Source organism: Prionailurus bengalensis, chromosome C2 (genome assembly GCF_016509475.1).
Source record: "Prionailurus bengalensis isolate Pbe53 chromosome C2, Fcat_Pben_1.1_paternal_pri, whole genome shotgun sequence".
NCBI classification, from domain to species: domain Eukaryota; kingdom Metazoa; phylum Chordata; class Mammalia; order Carnivora; family Felidae; genus Prionailurus; species Prionailurus bengalensis.
In genome coordinates, this window is record NC_057350.1 from 128,639,342 (window position 1) to 128,655,808 (window position 16,467).

General features: G+C 48.1%; 1 protein-coding gene across 2 annotated transcripts in view; it reads right to left on the reverse strand.

Moving 5' to 3' along the window:
- Nucleotides 1-535: 535 nt before the first annotated feature.
- Nucleotides 536-16,467, reverse strand: part of EPHB1 (EPH receptor B1) — a 430,256-nt gene continuing 414,324 nt past the window's right edge. For both annotated transcript variants that reach the window (XM_043595343.1, XM_043595344.1), the window contains exons 13-16: nt 14,582-14,731; nt 7,732-7,925; nt 5,704-5,859; nt 536-1,976 (exon numbers count right to left, since the gene is read on the reverse strand). In XM_043595343.1, the coding sequence (XP_043451278.1) occupies nt 1,868-1,976; nt 5,704-5,859; nt 7,732-7,925; nt 14,582-14,731 (609 nt within the window). In that variant the 3' untranslated portion in view covers nt 536-1,867. The remainder of the gene's footprint in view (nt 1,977-5,703; nt 5,860-7,731; nt 7,926-14,581; nt 14,732-16,467) is intronic.

The window sequence follows — 16,467 nt, forward strand, 5'->3', positions numbered from 1 at the left end:
TCTTTGAAGGAGCTTCAGAAGGTAAGACCTCCTCAAGTACAAAGTTACCGAGGACTAGGGGGAAAAGGCTCATCTCACTTTCAATTTACATTAAATAAGCCACATGGGAACTATGGCTCCTTTACTGGCTCACACCCTCCCCTCCAACTGCTTGTTCACAGACACACCACAAGCAAGCAGTCTAAAATAGTCTTTAGCGCCTTTTACAAAACTGGCCTGGATATGAACATCACAAATGCAATGTGCAAACTGAAATCGGGGCTGATGGTGTATTATCGGTGATTGTTTATATTTATCTGCCAGTGACTTCTTCAGAGCCTCATATTTATTCATTCAGTTCTTCCTTTGGGTCACATCAGTGAGAATGATTCTTATATATAGTGCTTCTTGGGAGGCACAGGATCCGGGATGTATTCCTTCCCTCTCATATGAGGCGGAAGAAGGACAGTCATTAAGGATTTTCCTGTAACTTGAGGACAGACCCACTGGGGTCTGAGAACACACACGCTGACACCATTCTATGTAAACCCAGACATGCTTCTGCTCATTTTAATTAGACAGATAAAATTAGCAAGGAGATTAAGATAAAAGGAGAAATTAAAAATATTTAAATGTTAGGTGGAATTTACAAAAGTGAATTGAACAATGAGGTACAAGAAGGAATGCGGAGAAACACAGACACATTTGAAACATTCCTCGGATGCCACACGGCTTAAGCCAGTCCACAAATAAGGTAAGAAGAATTCTCCCTTGCCATCTCTTGAATTACAGATTCTAGGGATGTGGAAGAACATTCTCCAGAAACACTTTCCTTCTCCTTCTCTTCAGATGTTACCAAGAATAATCAGTCAGTATCATTCTAGAATGGCCCACACTGCATCCAATTCAAACCACTCACCTGTTTCCTGTCTGAATTTGCAAGCTCCTGAGAGTTTTTTCCCCTTTAATTTTATTTTTCTCCCTGCTCTCTCTCCCCATTGGGCCAATAGGCCAACTGGGCCAACCAGAACACCAAACCAACAACACGCTCCAGCCCCTTTGGATTTTCCAGGGGCAAAGATCTCCCGGTTCTTCTTTCTTGTTTGCATCTGTTACGAACAAGCACAGTCATTTTTATAACACAGACATACATATGTGTGCTCCTGCACACGGAAACAGGTTTTTCTTTTTTTTTTTTTTTCCAATTTGTGGTTTCTTTTTCCTTTTTGCAGAAAATGCAAACAAAAGAAAAACAAGGTTTTCAATTGAAGGTACATCTCTTCTTCAATATGAAGACATTAATTGAATTGGTTGGATCCCCCATGCAGTGGTCAGCAAAGTCCTTTGGCAACTGACAGAACGACATCTGGAGACTCAGGAGCTGGGGTTTGTTTGAAGAAACTTCCCTACACGAGTCATGAGCAAAGGGAAATGGATGTGGGAGAAGGGAGAGGGCTCGTGGGGAGGAGTACAAAAGGAGAAAAGAAAAGAATGTCATTGGTGAGGAAGAAAATGGAAAACTGCCTCTGTTTCTTCCCTCTACCTCCTTCCCTTTCTTCCTGTGGATCGGTGACTCCAGCCCCGAGTGGGAGCGGAGTTTACTCTTGGTTGCCCCGATGCATACTGTTTTGTCTTCACTTCTGTCGAACATCACCCTTTCATATTTTTATTATTATGTTTTGGTTTCCCACGGCATCTTATACATGCTTCTGTCACTAAGAAATGAAGATTGCCTATAAAGAACAGGTCCAGTCTCTTCTTCACTGATGTAATGTATTTCTTAGCTGAGAAGCCACTCTTTCCAGAACACTCCACAGTGGTCAACCTCTGGTTCCCTCTTGAGCATGGTCCTTTTCCTTCCTCTCCTCCCCCCAGAAAATGAGAGTTCTCATGCCATTGCCGTTGGTGACTGACTCATCTGGACCCTCATAGAATGAATGCTGTTCAGGATCTTCTTCTGATGACCTGCCAAGGTGACCCCTATTCTCAGGAGGTCTCTAGGAGGGAAAAAGTCACAAAAAAGGGCACGTTAGTGTTACGGCAGCTTTTCAAGGATCACAACTCATCACAGAAGGCAAGCTCTTGAATTAGGTGGGTAGGCAAATAAAAGTGTTTAAAATCCAACACTCAGATTACCCAAGTCTTTGGCAAATGCCTACATAGGTATTTTCTTGCTTAATCTCATTTGCTTCATGCAGTGGCCCTCCTCTCCAATGGCCCCCTCCCAACTTAGACAATCCTGGAAGTGTCGTGCCCTGTTCCTCACGTATGGGTGTTGGCTGGAGCAGCCCCTTCATTGTTTCCATGACCCTAGGCAGACTGGAACTTTCGCGCGTGCGCGTGTGTATGTGTGTGTTTTAACACTCCACGCACACACGATATGGGGCTTCAGTTATGCTGCGGAGCTTTCTGCCTAAATTAGTGATCACCCACTGAGATTGAAAAGATGTGGGGTTTGCTGGGTTTTCTGATGTTTTTCCCCTGAGTTTCCATTCTCTGCCTCTGTTTGAATTTTAATGTCATGAATTTTTAAGAAGGGTGATCTCAAAATAACTTTCAAATATCTGCCCAAGCAGGAATCTAAGTAATATGTTTAGGATAGGGGTTTGGATTGTACTCATCTTTAAGCTGTGAGTCTTAATTTTGGGGAGACCCATGCATCTTTCCCTAGTTAATAATAATAATAATGTTATAGCATTGCTCAAGTATTTCTCATGTGCCATATACTATCTCATGTATAGCTAAGGAAGCAGTTCATGAAAATTGACAAACCACTCAAGGTCAGTAATAATAATTTAACAGCAATTGTTTCTTGCGTGCATTCTGTAGGCAGGCAATAGGCCAAGTGCTTTGTATACATTATTCCATTAACCTTTCACCACAAACCAATGAGATGGGTACTCTTATTTTTTGCTCATTTATGGACAAGACAAGTAGGGCTCAGAGAAGTTAAGCAACATGCTCAAGATCACACAGCAGGTAACTAACTGGTGGTGCAACTGGGGTTCAAATTCAAGACTACTTGGTTTTCAGCCACCCTGTGGGGCTGCTCTCAGAACTGTTCTAAGGTCCTGACTATATTCCCCCAAAGACCCCTGCCCCTGGCATAGCAGATCACTTTGTGCACCAGACCCACGAGGCTGCACCAGGCTCCTGTGCTCTCAACACCCCCTTACAGCTGGCGGTCAACCCCCTCAGAGCTGCAGCTGGCTCAGATTGTCAAATTGTCCATGTCTTTTCAGCAAACACTTCTGAGAGGCACGCTTGAATTCTGAATTCACAAATTGTCCTGCAATCTATTTTATTTAGTAGCTCATGTTCTTTTTCCATCTTTTATCTCTCAAGAAACAAACTAAATTGCTCCAATAGTGTGTGGGCATTTTTTACTTTGAACTAAATCCCTTAATTTTTCCTTTTCCAGACTGAGGAAATTGCTCCATTGGATTCCTCCAGTTGTGGGGGGTTAGGGGGTGATGGCTCCATACTCAGCCACATCACAGTGAGGAAGCAGGCGCAGCCCCACCAGCATGAGCACCCATTGCCACCCCTGAACCTGGGCTCTCCGGTCATCTAGGGCATCCGTGCCAGCTCTGCAAGATGGGGAAGCTGCTTTTCCACTGGTAAGTGCTGCTTTTGTTGGTGATGGTGGTGCCTGACAATAATTCATAGTGGCAGGGACTGCCTTTATATGGCATCAACGGAAAATGAACTCACATTTAAAAAATGAATTCTGTTGTTTAGTGGATGCTAGGCTAGATGCACATTCAAGCCATCTCCCTAGGGAAAGTGGAGCTTCCGTCATTTCTGGCAAGAATCAACCTCAAAGAGGTAGAGTGGGGGCGCCTAGGTGGCTTAGTTGGTTGAGCAGTTGAGCATCCACTCTTGGTTTCAGCTCAGGTCATGATCTCATGGTTTTCATGAGTTTGAGCCTGTGTCAGGCTCTGCACTGACAGCACGGAGCCTGCTTGGGATTCTCCCTCTCTCTCTGCCCCTCCCCAGCTCATTTGTGCACTCTCTCTCAAAATAAATACATTAAAAAAAAAAAAAAAAAGAGGTAGAGTGGGACTCCAGGAAGACTGACTGCAAAGCAGGAGTCTGGGACAGAAGCTGTTCCTCTGAGGTTCAACTGCTGGGGCTGGATGGGACCCTGCCTCTCCCTTGGGACTCAGCAACTGGCCCACCTCGAGAGGGAATCCTGGCACCTAGCACTGTGCCTGACATGTATCAGGCGATCAGTAAGTGTTTGACAATTGCCTGGAGGACCGACCAGTCCTCTACCTTGGGAAATGTGTATCACAAGTCACCAACCCCCATGTTGTCTATAAACGTTGTGGCCCAGGCAGCTGGTGAAGTCTCCTCTGGGGGGATGTGTCTATTCAAAATTTGACCCTTGCCAACTTGTTCCCAGCCTTGGCTGCATGTTAGAATCATCTGGGGAGTTTTAAATGCCCTGATGCCCAGGTGTCAGTTCATACCACTTAAACCAGAAGATCTAGGCATGGAAATCAGCCATCAGTATGTTTAAGAAAAAAAATTTTAATGTTTATTTTTGAAAGAGACACACACACAGAATCTGAAGCAGGTTCCAGGCTCCCAGCTGTCAGCACAGAGCCTGATGCGGGGCTCAAACCCACAAACTGTGGGATCATGACCTCAGCCAAAGTTAGACACTTAACTGACTGAACCACCCAGGTGCCCCAGGCAACAATATTTTTTTAAAGATTCCCAGGTGAGTCCAGTGTGCCACCATGTATGGGCATCGCTGTACCCCTCGGGTGGACTGTTAGAAGGAGACTGAATTAGCCATCAGGAAAGCAGCCCTCAGGCCCTGCTTTGCCACTCGTGAGCACTGAGTGTTCAGGCACTAATTCACCTACTTTCTGAATGTGCTGAATGGAATGAGTACAAGTAGATGAGTATCTCCCAAACTACAGTTCCACGAAACCCTGCCCCTCAAAAATATGGTTCCACAGTATTTAATAATTTTAAATGGGTTTCTTTATTTCAGGATTTCTCATGGCCTTTAGAATGCTAATATGTGTAGTGAATCTCCAAAAGGGTGATAAAGTACGCAGTATATCCCAAATTTATTTGACCATGGGACCTTTTTTCCAAGGAGAACCTATTAACATTTCCCAGAACTGGTGCTGCTCAGAACATTCTTGGGGAAATGACGGACTAATGGATCTTTAAGACCCTTTCTGGCTCTCATCTTATTTGAATAATTTTAGTTTTCGCATTCCTCCATACTCCTGTGGGAATTGCAGACTGGTAAATAATTTGTGGGAGATGGAAATGTATGCTTATTCACACGCGCTATCTAAGTACGAATATGAGCTCCCCACACGTCTGAGATTGTTGCTGAATCAGTGTAGTGCCTCTTCCTGCTATGTTGTTGAAAGTGCTGGCTGGCTGTGTTCTTTCCATCTGGATGCTCTTTTTGATGGGTTAAGTTTGAAAACAAACGGAGGAGAGAGTCTTGATGATTAGGCAAATGACATATGGCTGTGACTTTGAAGAACTCTCATTTGGGGCCAGACTGGACCTCAGCCTCCCCACCCCACCCCTCCATCTTTCCAGGGCGCTTCGCCACCAGATCTGATTCTATACAGAAGTGGAGCTCTGGGGGTGAGGCAGAAATCAAGACTTGTACCATGAGCAATAGCAGGGAAGGAGCCTTGATCCCCATCCACGGGGTACAGAGAGGAGATTCTCATCACTTACTCTGATGTCATCTGGGTGACCAGCTGGAGGGAGGTGAAGCCGGCGGTGAGGAAGCTGTCCCTGTACTGGACCATTTTGATGGCACTGAGCCAGTCATCCACGGTGGTAAAGGCCGTGAAGTCTGGAATGGAGCGGTCTAGCAGGGGCTGGGAAGGCCTGAGAGAAAGAGAGAGAGAGAAGCAGGTAACCCCACAGCTGCAAAGGTGCGTGGATAGAGCCACACTCTGGGCAGATAGCAGACTTCATGTAGGATGAGAATTCTTTCCTGACAGGATGAAGATTACAGGGGAGCCCTGTGCTGACCCTTCTTGCCTTACAGAATCCTGAGCGGGCATAACTTCTGGAGGCGAGATGGCTGGTACCCCTGCCTACGGGCCCTGTCTCGCATCAGTCAGCTCAGACAGCTAGACTGACACAGCATGAAGTCTGGAGGGAAGAGAAGGCCCATAACTCCTTTGTAAACTGGAACCTAGGAGCTTTACCATCCAAAGTTTCACCATTAAAAATATATAAAGTTCACTACAACCTTCCCAAATCTATTGGTACCATTTTTTTTTTTTTCCTGGTTCTATCCTCAGCTAATTGGAACAGAGCATCTCTCTGCTGATCTTCTCTGGGATATTCTCAAAGCAGACACTTCACTATCCAATCCACAAAGCAGGGTGCCACCTTAATATATCCCTCAACTCCCAACACCCATGCCCAGTCCTTCACCAAGAATTAAAGATTTGACCTCCAAAATATCTCATACTCATCCACCTCTTTCTGCATCATTACCCTGACTGAAGACCCTATCTTCTCTGCCATTATTCCTGCAATATTCTCCTGTCGGTCTTCATGCATGTTCCTTCCCCTCAACATAAGGTCCACACTGTGGCCTGGTGCTCTTTGAAAACTGCAGGTGCGATCATGTCCATAACCTTTACCCTGACCCTGATTTGTGTCAAATCCTTCAATGGGTGCTCGCTACTCTGAAAATCAAGCCCAGAATTCTTAGCAGGGCCCACATGTTCTGAGCGTCTGGCCCTTGCTCACCTTGCCAGCCTCAGCCCTGAGCCAGTCCCCTCACAGACTGGACTCAGAACACACTGGCCCTGTCCTTCCTACCCTCGAGCCTCTGTTCATGCTGTTCCTTGGTCTGGAACACTTGTCCCTTGATTCCCATCTTCCTTTCATTCAATTCATGCATTTCCTCCCTTCAGTGCTCAACTGGAATAACACTTATCAGAGATGCCTCCCTGACACCAGGTATCGCATGTATCCATGCTCTCCAACACCACGCACCTCCCTGCTACAGTGGCTATTAAGGTCTCAATTTTGCATTTCTTTGGGTGATCATCTGGTCTTGCCCCTCCTAAATGATTCAAAGTTCCATGAGGACACGAATCATGTCTATCTTATTCATTTTATACTGCCAGCAAGGGGCACAGTGCTTAGCACATACATGCGCAATAAACTTTGGTTGAAATATTAATAAATCAGTTAACACTGCAATGTAGAGGAATAATATACAGCTGACAGCTACTGACAGGAGATGAAAATTGTTCTGTGCATTTGCTCATAACAAATCCGATGGCTTTTTATTTCTGTGTCCCATAGCAATCAGGGCCTTTAGCGGCTAATAGATTGGCCAAGGTTCCAAGTCTGCGGCTCTACCTTGTGTGGTTAACAAAAAGTGTGCCTTCTGGAAACAGGATCTCCCAGAAGTGGGGCCTCATACCACTCCTATCAGACACATTCAATTATTACAGAGCCCAGTGCCCAGCCCATCTGAAGCCAGCAGACAGTGGAGACCCAGACAGGTATCTTGATATCTGTCTATAGCCCATGCTGTAGGCAGGGAATATTTTAGAAAGATGAAAAGGAAAAAGGAAACAGGAAGTCTTGGAATCTCTTCCATTAGTGGATAAGGTTAGCCACCTCACCCTTGCTCTCAATAGATCAAAAGGCTAGCAGCCTTGCTATTGGGCCTGCCCCTAGTTATGAGACCACCCACACCTACGAACCACCCTATTCCACGAGACTCACACGGCGGTGATGGTTGCCACAGTCTTGAGACTTGCCGGGTTCCGGATCATCTTGTCCAGGGTGTTGACAATCTCCGCAAAGCGGGGCCGGCTGTTACGGTCCTTCTGCCAACAGTCCAGCATGAGCTGGTGTAGAGCAGCTGGACAGTCCATGGGTGGGGGCAGCCGGTAGTCCTGCTCAATGGCATTGATGACCTGTAGTGACACACATGGGAACGGGTATGATTGGGTGATGAGACACCCGCCAGTCATTCACAAAGTAGCTCCCAAGGATGGAGCCTCCCTCATTCTGTGCTCATATACCTCTCTCCATAATGGATTTGACGTGTACTTGGCTTTCCCCCCTAGACTGTCCCTAATACCCGCAGTGAGGCCTGGCACACACTAGATCTCTGTAAATGCTTACTGAAGAATGAGCTGGTGAATAGCTTGAGCTTCTCCTCTCTTTAAGAGGACATCAGGCCCAATTTTGCAGCTGGCAGTGACGATGAGATGGCACACAGGAAACCTAGTGGACATTTGTTCTTTATAAAGGACCCCCATCAGGAAGCCTGGGTGGCTCAGCCGGTTGAGATTCCGACTTCAGCTCAGGTCATGATCTCACAGTTTGTGAGTTCAAGCCCCTGACGGGCTCTGTGCTGATGGCTGGGAGCCTGGAGCCTGCTAGGGATTCTGTGTCTCCCTTTCTCTCTGCCCCTCCCCCGCTTGTGCTCGGTCCCTCAAAAATAAATAAACGTTAAAAAAGTTAAAAAAAAAAATAAAGGACCCCCACCAAAGCCTGTGGTGGCCTCATCCTTACACTGCTAAGAGAAGAGAAAGGAGGGAAGGAATCAGCCTTTAACAGAGAGCCTACTCCATGCTAGGGCCACTCTCGATGCTTCCTGTGCATTGTTTGCCTTGCCCTTCATGATGCAGCAACATGAACTGGCTTGAAGAGAATTTGACTACACAAATCAGTTAAGTGCAATGACGACGGTCAAAATAACAAGGTGAACTAAAGTGAATATAGCCAATGAGGTTTTGGTAATTTTTGCAGGCTCCAGGGGATAATTTTGTCAAGATCTTAGAATCTTTACATAGTTTGGTCTGCTTTTCATATGGTTGCAAGAGCTTATTTCACACTTTATATCTTAATTTCCAATTCATTTAAATAGATTATGACCGCTCTGTGCTTTTTGTAATAGCAAAAATAACTGTCAACGACCCAGTGCTAAACATGGGAATTTATTACGGTGCCCTCCTACCATGATGGAAGGCCTGGTGTACAATGAGCACCTTTAAGTGATGTAAAAATGTATCTATTGAAATGGAAATATACTCACACTGTAATCTTAGGGAAAAGAGCAGGCTGCATAACTGCAGGTATAGTATAATCTTGCTTTTGTAAAAACAAAAATCAAAACAAAACAAAAAAACAGTAATTATACACATGCATAAAAAAGACCTCGGAAAAATAGATGGCATGGCATTAAATGGCGGTTGCCTCTGGGCAGGTAGACACATGAGTGCTTTTCATGCTCGTTTGTGTTCTTACTTTCTATAATAATTATACATTGATTTTATATTAAAATAAACAGTTCAAGCACCTTCAACAACAAAGGAAATAATTTGGAGTTCAGAGATTTTCAGGTGTTTTTACCTCTACTTTAAAAAATGTCAGATTCATTTCAACGGATTCTTCTTCTTCTTCTTTTTTTTTTTTAAACTTTGTAGATCGGTCAGAAAGTATTTTCAATCAGTTTGTATTTTTACAAATTCTATGCCCAGGATATAGGACATGGAGTGGGGCATGAGATATGACCTGAAGTCATTAGAGATAATCAAGGTGTATTATTCCTTCTATTCTAGGTGGTGGAAAAACAAACAAGGATACAAACCACACTGGTATCAGTTCTATACACAAACTGGTGACTGGGAACGTGCACTTTTGAATAGTATGTTGCTTCACCGATAAATTTTTACCCCCGCCAAACTCCTGTCAATCAAATTACCTGCTTTCCTCTAAGGAGGGCATTACAGTCCATTTTCCCCATGAGGAAATAGAGGCACACACAGTGGAGTAACTTGCCTGAGGACCCACAGCTAGGAAATGGCAGGACTGAGAATAAATCATAGAGGTGTCTGATTTTTAAGTTTAGAACACCTTGAAGCCCACTTTCCCGAGGCCTCTGTGGGGCTGCCATCGTAATCTCGACCTGAAGAGTAGTCCTTGGAGCTGTTTGATGTCTTCACGGCAGGAAACAGGGGTATGGAGCTAAACCAAGTAATCCAGGAGGAGGAGTGGCCAGGCATCATTCGCATCAGCCTGGCTCATAAACTGGCACCCTTTCCAGCTCCTTCTAGGCAGCCAGACCTGGGGGCCCTGTCACAGAGCCCCCACTCACTGTGGAGATAAGTGGGATTATCCACTGAATGGCCCCCAAGCTCATTTTGGGTTCCTTAAGGACAAGCTAGGCAGGGCCAGCAGGAAGGGCTAGTGTCCATATTCAACTTCTCATGGGGATCGGGGACCCCAAAGTCTTCCAGTGCAGGGCAGCTCATGTTGCCCTAAACTGTTGGCATCTCTGCTCAAATTATGTGGTGCCAGAGCCCCAAGTAGTTAATTCTTCCCACTGACAAGTTTTCCTCTCGTCTTCCTGTAACAGGAAGGAGTACTGGAGTCAGGGGGCACATCTCCATGGTGTGACCAGCTGGCCCAACCACTCCTGGCAGAGCACCAAGAGACTGGGGGACCCATACATGGACTGAGTCTTCCGTCTGTGAGGTCGGGGCTAAATGCAACTTAGCTACGCTTCCCCTGTCTCCTCCGCATGCCACCTCACTGGAAATTTTGAAGACTATCCTGCCATTTGTTTTGTATTTCCTGTGCCTGTCTGGTACGGTTTCTTTTTAAGAGGATATCAGAACCACTGATCCCTCCTCCCTGTGGGTCGGCCAGGAGTGCAGACCCCCACATGGTGCTGGTGATGGTGTGGCATTGTAGCTAGGGGCGAAGACACTGGAGGCCTGGGTTCAAATCCTAGTTTCACTTATTAGCTCCAGAACCTTGGGAGAGTCACTTGACTTCTGGAAATTGCACAGATAGGGTTATTAAAAAGATTACACGGCACAGTGAGGTGATGTTGAGCACCATACACATGAAGGAATGGTAGAGGGAATATCTTCGTCAGATGGAGGCTGTCATTCCTGCCACATCTACTACGGTACTTGTCCCTGCAAAGGAGGTTACTGTTCTGCTGCTGGTCACTGCAGATCTAGGGCCACAGTGTTTTGAGAAGCACGAAGCACATAGTGGGGGGTTGATTAATGGCCAGATTCATATTTCTCACCTTTCAGGATATAGGATAGCCATGCTCATGTTTACAAAATGGGACTTCGTGCCATTTGCTATCTCTTCTACATAATTTTGTTGTCATTACTCAAGCTGCTATTCTGGGAGCATTGATGCCTCTTGCACATTGGGAAAAAAAAACAAAAACCTTTACCTTCCACCCCAAAGAAAAAATTACCTAAGTCATTAATTGATGTGTGGGTAGCATCTATCTACCCAAGCCTTTCGTTGAAGTGCTATGCCTTTGGAGGGGTTTACTCTCTTTAAGAATCTGGGTGTTTTCCAAATTTCCTGAGTATAGAACTTGTAATCAAATTAAAACATCATTATTTCAAAAAAAATAACTGTGGTCCTCTAATGGGGTTTTGGGATCATTCTCTGTCACACCTGCCTTGCTAGCAGGCGTGGGAAACTGGAAGGAGACATGGAGAAGCCCCTTCCATCCGACCACCTGATGGCTGTAAACACCAGTGACCGTGTTTGAATTGTGTGGAAAGATTTGGCCCAAGGTGGGGGGTGTAAGGTATTCTTCTGAGCAGACTTGAAAACTGGGGTCAGACCTGGGCCCCCTTCCTTGGTCTGTAACAAAATGAGATAAACGAATGTTGAAAACACTGGTGATTAGAATGAGATCAGATGGCATTTCCAGAGAGAAGCAAGAGTGAGGGTGTGGTGGTGAAGAGAACCAGCCCGAGAGAGGCCACTGTCACCCAAGCAGAGCAGGCTGCCACCTCACTTGGAGTGGTCTGCAGCAACTTTTCGGGCCTCTGAGGGCCAGCGTAAGCCGATGCTCTGGGCCCTCAAGAGCCGGGGCAGGGAGGGGAGAGGGGCTGCCTTTGTTTCCCCTGTACCCGGAGAAGGCACGTGCTGGGGGCTGGGGTTGGATGGGTTGGGTGGGAACGGGGCAGACGCTCTGACTCATGTGCCTCGGGGAAGTGACTAGAGCTTCCTGGGGGATAAGAGGGCCCCTCGCCTCGCTCAGACCGCATTTCCTATTAGTGAGCTGGGCGGTACCTGCTCCACCTTCCGCAGGGGAGAGTGAAGTGGAGAAGCTCGGAGCAGTGGAGGAACCAGGGCAGAGGGGGTTAAGTTGAGCTCTGATGTTTCAGTAAAACCACAGCTCCTCTCCACAGACACTGCCACTCTCATTATCTCTGTCAATCAGATCCAAGCAGCAGAACTTCCAAGTTCTCTCTCTGGCTGACAAACTCTCTGTACATGTTCAAAGACCTTCCTGGGCTCCGGAAGCCCAATTACCAGCACTCCGACTTGCCTCTGCAATTCCCTTTCTTAAGGCCTTTCAACTGTCATCTGTAGAACCCTTTACTGCCACCACCTCTGCGGTTTCTGATGAGTGTGGCTCTAGCCCGGCCACTTGCGGCCTCTCCTGGCTCCCTCTCAGGCCAGGCCGGTTCTGAGTGGGCCAAAGGCACCCCCCACCCCGCTTTCCACCCAGAGCACAAATGCACTTGGGACAATGCTTAGGGGCCTCATGTTGGAGAAATACAACAAAATTGGAATAAACTGCTAATCTGCAGATGTTCCTCTTCCCTTTGAGACCCAGCTCAAGCATCAAATATCTGGGAAGGCTTTTTTACCTCCCCGCCTCGCCTAAATGTTCCCACAGCCCCATGTAGTAGGTGCCGCTGGACTGGGAACAGCTGAGAATGGAACCGGCAAGCACAATGCTTAGCAGCAATGAGTGTTTGCTGAATGAATGATCTGGGAATTCTGGAAGTCTAATATCAGAAATTCCATTTGTTTTCAGCAGAGGTGAATTCATTTGCTGAGAAGATCTTGAATGTCAAATCTTGCCTGTCAGTTTCATAATCCATTCTATGTGTGCTGAATTGTTCTTAATAGGATTAGAGTCTCAGAAAAGGGCCTCCCTGTTTCCTGGATCACATTTATGACTGCTCCAGCTGACGGTATGGATGCAGCCGGGTGCGGCTGATTTCATGAGTGCAGCCTCGGCATCAATTCTGACACTTACTGCTCTGACATGCTACGGGGCAGAGGCGAGGCGGGGATAATCATAGATGAGAGGGGGCCTACACGCCACACGTGGCCCTGGGACCTGGTTAACAATGCAGCCGTTTCACCTGCCCTGGGCTGACGCCACCGCACCCATGGGATCAGGGCACACATTCACAGCAGGAGCCCAGCTCCCAGATCACCACCTTTCTCATTCGCCTGAGCACCTGCCATGGCTCTAAACCTCGGGCTGGAGAGAGGGCTCACTGAGGCCAGATTTCTCCAGTTAACAGGGCCCCGGAGCCACCAAGCATGGAGGTGCTTATGGTGCAGCTGATTGCCCAGTGGAGCAGATCTGGACTGGGGAGAGCCCTGCCTCATCCTGCTGCTAGGTTGGGAAAGATAATAACTGCCCCCCGGGGAGATGGGAAGAGTAAGAACAGAGGAATGCAAGTTTTGCAACCCTCTCAGCTCCAGGGGGAGGGTATGTATTGAAAATACAAAAGCGGAATGGTGGGGGGGCGGGGCGGAAACAGCCCAGGATCAAAGGCAGTATGGAAATTCAGATAGGACTTTCGACTGGGGCCTTAACAAAGCAAATCATCCTCAAAAGGCTTCCTCACCGCTTAATAGTTATGAAGCAAAGGGTCTCATCTGGAACACCTCTGCTTAAGGCACCTTAGACGCTTAAAGCCTGGAGGGGTGCTCATCAACTCCCCAGAGACAGGGTCCCACTCCTGCTGGCCATCTGAATCTGACCAACTTTGGGAAGCTTGCTCAGCTCCTCCTTCAGTGACAGGTGACAGGCCCCCAGAAGAGTAGACTCTCAGGAAAGAAGGGCCCTTTCCAGTTCCTCTCTTTAAAGTTGAGAGGTGTGAGCTACATAGAAACTGCCACTCGGGGCACCTGGGTGGCTCAGTCGGCTAAGTGTCCGACTTCAGCTCAGGTCACGATCTCGCAGTTTGTGGGTTCAAGCCCCGCATCAGGCTCTGTACTGACAGCTCAGAGCCTGAATTCTGTTTCAGATTCTGTGTCTCCCTCTCTCTGACCCTCCCTGTTCATGCTCTGTCTCTCTCTGTCTCAAAAATACATAAACGTTAAAAAAAAATTAAAAAAAAAAAGAAACTGCCACTGGTTCAACACAGCACATCTGTCAGAGGCCCCGCCCACAGACTAGCTCTGTTCCGCCTCTGTCAGAAGGACAACAACAGGGGCTGCACGCTTTGAAGCAGGGCAGAATCTCCTACTTCATTTGGGCCTGCTGTGTTTCATGGCCCACAGCCATTAGGAACCAGCCCTGGAGCTCCCGGGTTGGCCCAGGTACCTTTACAGGCTCTGGGGGTATCGGGATTGTCATATCTCCATGCTGGACTCTTTGATTAGTTCAAACACTGCTGCCAAGGGGGTTCCTGTATCTCCTGCCTGGACATCTCAAGTTCAGGTTGTGAGGCCCTGAGCTGAAACCAGAGAGGAGGGGCTGGCATGCCACTGGCTGTGGGAACCGTTCGATGGGGGTTTGTGGCGACCGGGTACCGCTGACACTCACATCTTGGTTGGACATATCCCAGTAGGGTCTCTCTCCAAATGACATGACTTCCCACATGACGATCCCGTAGCTCCAGACATCGCTGGCAGAAGTGAACTTGCGGTAGGCAATGGCCTCTGGAGCTGTCCATCTCACGGGGATCTTCCCTCCCTGGAAGAAGGAGAAGCCAGTCAGCCCAACTGTCAGGTTTCTAGTCGAAAGCAGGAGAAAATGAACTCAGCATGCACGTGCTTTCCACTCTCCTGCCCTCATGTCCGGTGAGTTAGGAAATCCAGGATAGCCCGAGCCCCATGGGCAGGCCTCCATTACGCACCTGCAGACAGGGGCTCAAGGAGGATTTGTGTGACCTGTGCTGGTCTCACGCCATAAGTGGACACACCACCGTGAGGCCATGGCTGTACCGAAGCTTCGTTAGTCCCCAACTCCCTGCACACCGATCTTAATGTCACTGTTGGAATGTGGGTGGTAGAGGGGGTGTAAATGGTGTACATGCACCCCAACACCCAATTCCCTACTACAGGAGATTGGCTAAAGGAGCCAGGAGATGTCAGGTGTGGCTGTCTTTGTTCCACAGCATTTGTAGCCTTCATAACATTGGGTCGGCAGAAGCAAAACAAACACAAAAGTGGGAGCCTCCTACTACAAGATCACTTTCCTTGTGTTTCACCTCTTGCAGGGGGTTGAGGGTGGGGGGAACAGTTTCCTCACCCTGCAGCTTGCAGACAGCCCTGGGGCTGCACTGGGTTTAATGGGCCGGTGCTGAGGTCTCTGCAGGTGCCAGCTATTCCCCCCCTGCCTTTCAGTGGAGGTTGACATTCCGAGGCTGGAGGTAGACACTTCTCGCTTTTAGGTCTGCGTCTCCTCCTTGCCCTCCAACCCCACACTGGATGCTTCCAACCTGCTCTCTGCTTGGCCCTCAGCTTGTCTGCCAGACGTTGGCCTGTTTTAAGGGATGACTATCCATCCATTCATTCATTTGCCCTGTCAACATTAGGCAGTGAGCACTGCTTTGTGCCAGGCACTTTTTGAGGAGCTGGTGTCCCAGAGATGAGCCAGCCATGGTTCCCGCCCTCAAGCTGCACAGGGAGTGGGGAGGCAGATAAGACAACAGACACTTAAAATGGGGATATGGCCTCCCTAACCGCAGGGGATACAGATTCCCTGACACAGGTAGTGGGCGGGGAAGGAGCCCAGCAGCAGCCAGAAGGCCAGTGTCCTGTGGGGTTAAGGGCACCTAGAGCCTTTGTTTGGGTTTGGATACAAGTACTGCCCCTTCCAACCTGTGTGACCTGGGGCCAGTCACATAACCTCTCTGTACCACTCTTTCTCCTTGGCGCAGTGGGGGAAATGATCACACCTATACAGTCAGAACATGGGTTACTGCCCACACAGTGCTTGGGACAGGGCCTGGCATGCCACACATTTGGGATCTGTGGCTTCACCATCTGCTCAGTCCCAGAGGACGAGTAGAAGTTGATCAGGCAAAGAGATGGGAGGAGGAAAGTCCAGGCAGAGAGGAGCGTGCACGGGTGCCGGGGGGGGGGGGGGGGGAGGTAAGAGCGAGGATGCAAGGGGGACCCCAGCATGGCTGCAGCTTGGCAGTCCCAAGGGTGAGTGTGGGAAAGGGGTGGCGGGCAGGGCACCAATGCCACTCCACGCCCCAGGGTGAAGTGGGGGACACACGTCAATGCAGCCCTCCACAGCTCATCAACCTCTAGAACAAATACGATCCTCATTTTCATTTCTTCCTGCCAACTAGCCGGCTTTCCCTCCCTGGCCTTTCTCTCTGTCTGGGCTCTGCCGGCACAATACAGGAGGCTCCCTCCCTCCCCTCTGCATCTGCCTCAAGCCTCTGCTGAAGGAGGCTATTTTTACACTGACCGCTC